General features: G+C 56.5%; 1 protein-coding gene across 1 annotated transcript; it reads left to right on the forward strand.

Annotated features, from left to right (window-relative positions):
• The first annotated feature begins 520 nt into the window (after nt 1-520).
• Nucleotides 521-2,493, forward strand: MGAT2 (alpha-1,6-mannosyl-glycoprotein 2-beta-N-acetylglucosaminyltransferase). Its single transcript, XM_043984328.1, has one exon. It carries the CDS (start codon nt 1,009-1,011, stop codon nt 2,368-2,370), a length of 1,362 nt encoding a protein of 453 aa, XP_043840263.1. The 5' UTR covers nt 521-1,008; the 3' UTR covers nt 2,371-2,493.
• Nucleotides 2,494-2,533: the final 40 nt, after the last annotated feature.

Genomic DNA, 2,533 nt, shown 5'->3' on the forward strand with positions numbered 1-2,533 from the left:
TACCCGTCAAAGAAAGCCAGGGGGCTGGGTTTTTAATCGTTCTTGTAACCTTCCACTTTCTCATCTCTGATGCCTTTTCAGAGGTCCAGAGATGCCACGTTCCTACAATACTCATACAAGTTTCCTGTTCCCCAGAAACTAGGCTTTCAAGGATGACGTGTCGTTATTGCAAAAGATGGGCTACGAGGCCAACAAGGCCCCTATGCTGGGGGCTCCAGCACTTCATCGTGTGGGTTGCCCGAGCAAGTTTAGTCCACCTGAAACAGAATGTTCCCTAACCTTGGCCCCAATGCAAATACCACCTGGGCACCTGCGCTCCAACTCATCGTACCGCGCCTGACGGGAAGGGGCGGGACGACCATAACGGAGTGACGGTGCCCCCGCCCAATGGGCTACACGAGGCCGTGATAGGGCGCCTCGGGACGTGACTGAGAGGCACCAACCAGGAGGCAGGGAGGGCGGGACGTGAGGCCGGAGGGCAGAGACGTTCGCTGGCCGTGTCACAATCTACGCCGCCAAAGCTGGAACACAGCTGCCACCTGCGTCGCTCCGCTGCCGGCAAGTAGAGGGGGCTGCGCGAGGATGAGCGCGGAAGGGGCGCAGGCTGGCTCGGGTTGCGGGAGCAGAGTAGAACGAGGGCACTGAAGCTGCGGCATGCTCTTTCCGGAGCCGCTGTGCTGAATGGCGAGAGCGCGGAGCACCAAGAGCCGGGGCTCCTAGCGGCCGGGAAGCTGTCGGCGCTGCTGTTGCTGCTGCAGAAAAGGAGAATGGGCCGCACCGGGTCGGCGTGGGGCCGCTGAGGACCGCTGCGGCTCCGCTGCCTTCGGGCCTCGGGACGGTCCCAGCCCCAGCCCCCACCTCCCGCCGGGCCAGGGATGAGTTAGCCCGGGGGACTGCGGGGGGCTTGGCTGCTGCTGCTACCGGCGGCCTGCCGAAGTCAAGGCTCCGCGCGGCCGGACGCCGCTAGCTAGCCCGCTCCCTCCTCCCCGCCCCGCGGCCCCGGAGACCATGAGGTTCCGCATCTACAAGCGGAAGGTGCTGATTCTGACGCTGGTGGTAGCCGCCTGCGGCTTCGTCTTCTGGAACAGCAACGGGCGGCAGCGGAAGAATGAGGCCTTCGCCGGCTCGGCGCCCGCCCCGGCGCGAGCTGCAGGCCCCGGCGACCTCCGCAGGTTTCCCAACGGCACGGCCGCCCCGCCGCCCGAAGTGGACAACATGACGCTGGTATACCGGTCGCTGGTGTACCAGGTGAACTTTGACCAGACGCTGAGAAACGCCGCGGCTGGAGGAGCGGGCGCGGCGGGAGCCGGCGGCGAAAAGGCCGGCGGCGGGGGAGGAGGCGGCGGCGCCGGGGGCCCCGCGCTGCTGGAGCCCGAGCTCGTCCTGGTGGTCCAGGTGCACAACCGGCCCGACTACCTCAAGCTGCTGCTGGACTCGCTTCGCCGGGTCCAGGGCATCGGTAACCTCTTAGTCATCTTTAGCCACGATTTTTGGTCGGCCGAGATCAATCAGCTGATCGCCGGGGTGGATTTCTGCCCCGTGCTGCAGGTCTTTTTCCCCTTCAGCATTCAGCTGTACCCCAACGAGTTCCCCGGCAACGACCCCAAAGATTGCCCCCGAGACCTGCAGAAGAAAGCAGCTTTGAAAATGGGCTGCATTAACGCGGAATATCCCGACTCCTTTGGCCATTACCGGGAGGCCAAGTTTTCTCAGACCAAGCACCACTGGTGGTGGAAGCTGCATTTCGTTTGGGAGAGGGTCAAGATTCTCCGGAACTATGCTGGGCTTATGGTTTTTCTGGAGGAGGATCACTACTTAGCTCCAGACTTTTTTCACGTGCTCAAAAAAATGTGGAAATTGAAACTGCAGGAGTGCCCCGAGTGTGATGTGCTCTCTCTGGGGTCCTATTCTGTCAGTCGCAGTTTCTTTGGCAAAGCAGACAAGGTAGAAGTGAAAACTTGGAAATCCACAGAGCACAATATGGGCCTAGTGTTGACTCGAGATACATATCAGAAACTGATTGAGTGCACAGACACTTTCTGTACTTATGATGATTATAACTGGGACTGGACTCTTCAGTATTTGACTACAACTTGTCTTAAAACTTTCTGGAAAGTCATGGTTCCTGAAGTTCCTAGGATTTATCATGCTGGAGACTGTGGTATGCACCACAAGGATCCCTGTAGACCATCCACCCAGAGTGCCCAAATCGAATTGCTTTTAAACAAAAACAAACAGTATCTGTTTCCTAAGACTCTAAGTATCGTTAAAAAGTACGTTATGGCTCCTCTCCTCCCACATGGGAAAAATGGAGGATGGGGAGATATTAGGGACCATGAACTCTGTAAAAGTTATAGAAGACTGCAGTGAAAACTGCACAAATAAAAATGACAGTTTTTAAAATTTGGATCTTATTGGTCTAAAGGACACAACTGTACAAAATGATTTAGGAACTGGTTTCTGCTTTAATACAAATAAACATTCTTGTTAAAAGTGTTAAATAGTAATCTTTTTTAATCATAACTTTTGCATT

This window comes from Dromiciops gliroides, chromosome 2 (genome assembly GCF_019393635.1).
Source record: "Dromiciops gliroides isolate mDroGli1 chromosome 2, mDroGli1.pri, whole genome shotgun sequence".
In the NCBI taxonomy this organism is placed as follows: Eukaryota; Metazoa; Chordata; class Mammalia; order Microbiotheria; family Microbiotheriidae; genus Dromiciops; species Dromiciops gliroides.

What these genes read in the sequence shown, in the direction of transcription:
- MGAT2 (XM_043984328.1), top strand. Translation starts at nt 1,009, where the DNA reads ATGAGGTTCCGCATCTACAAGCGGAAGGTGCTGATTCTGACGCTGGTG.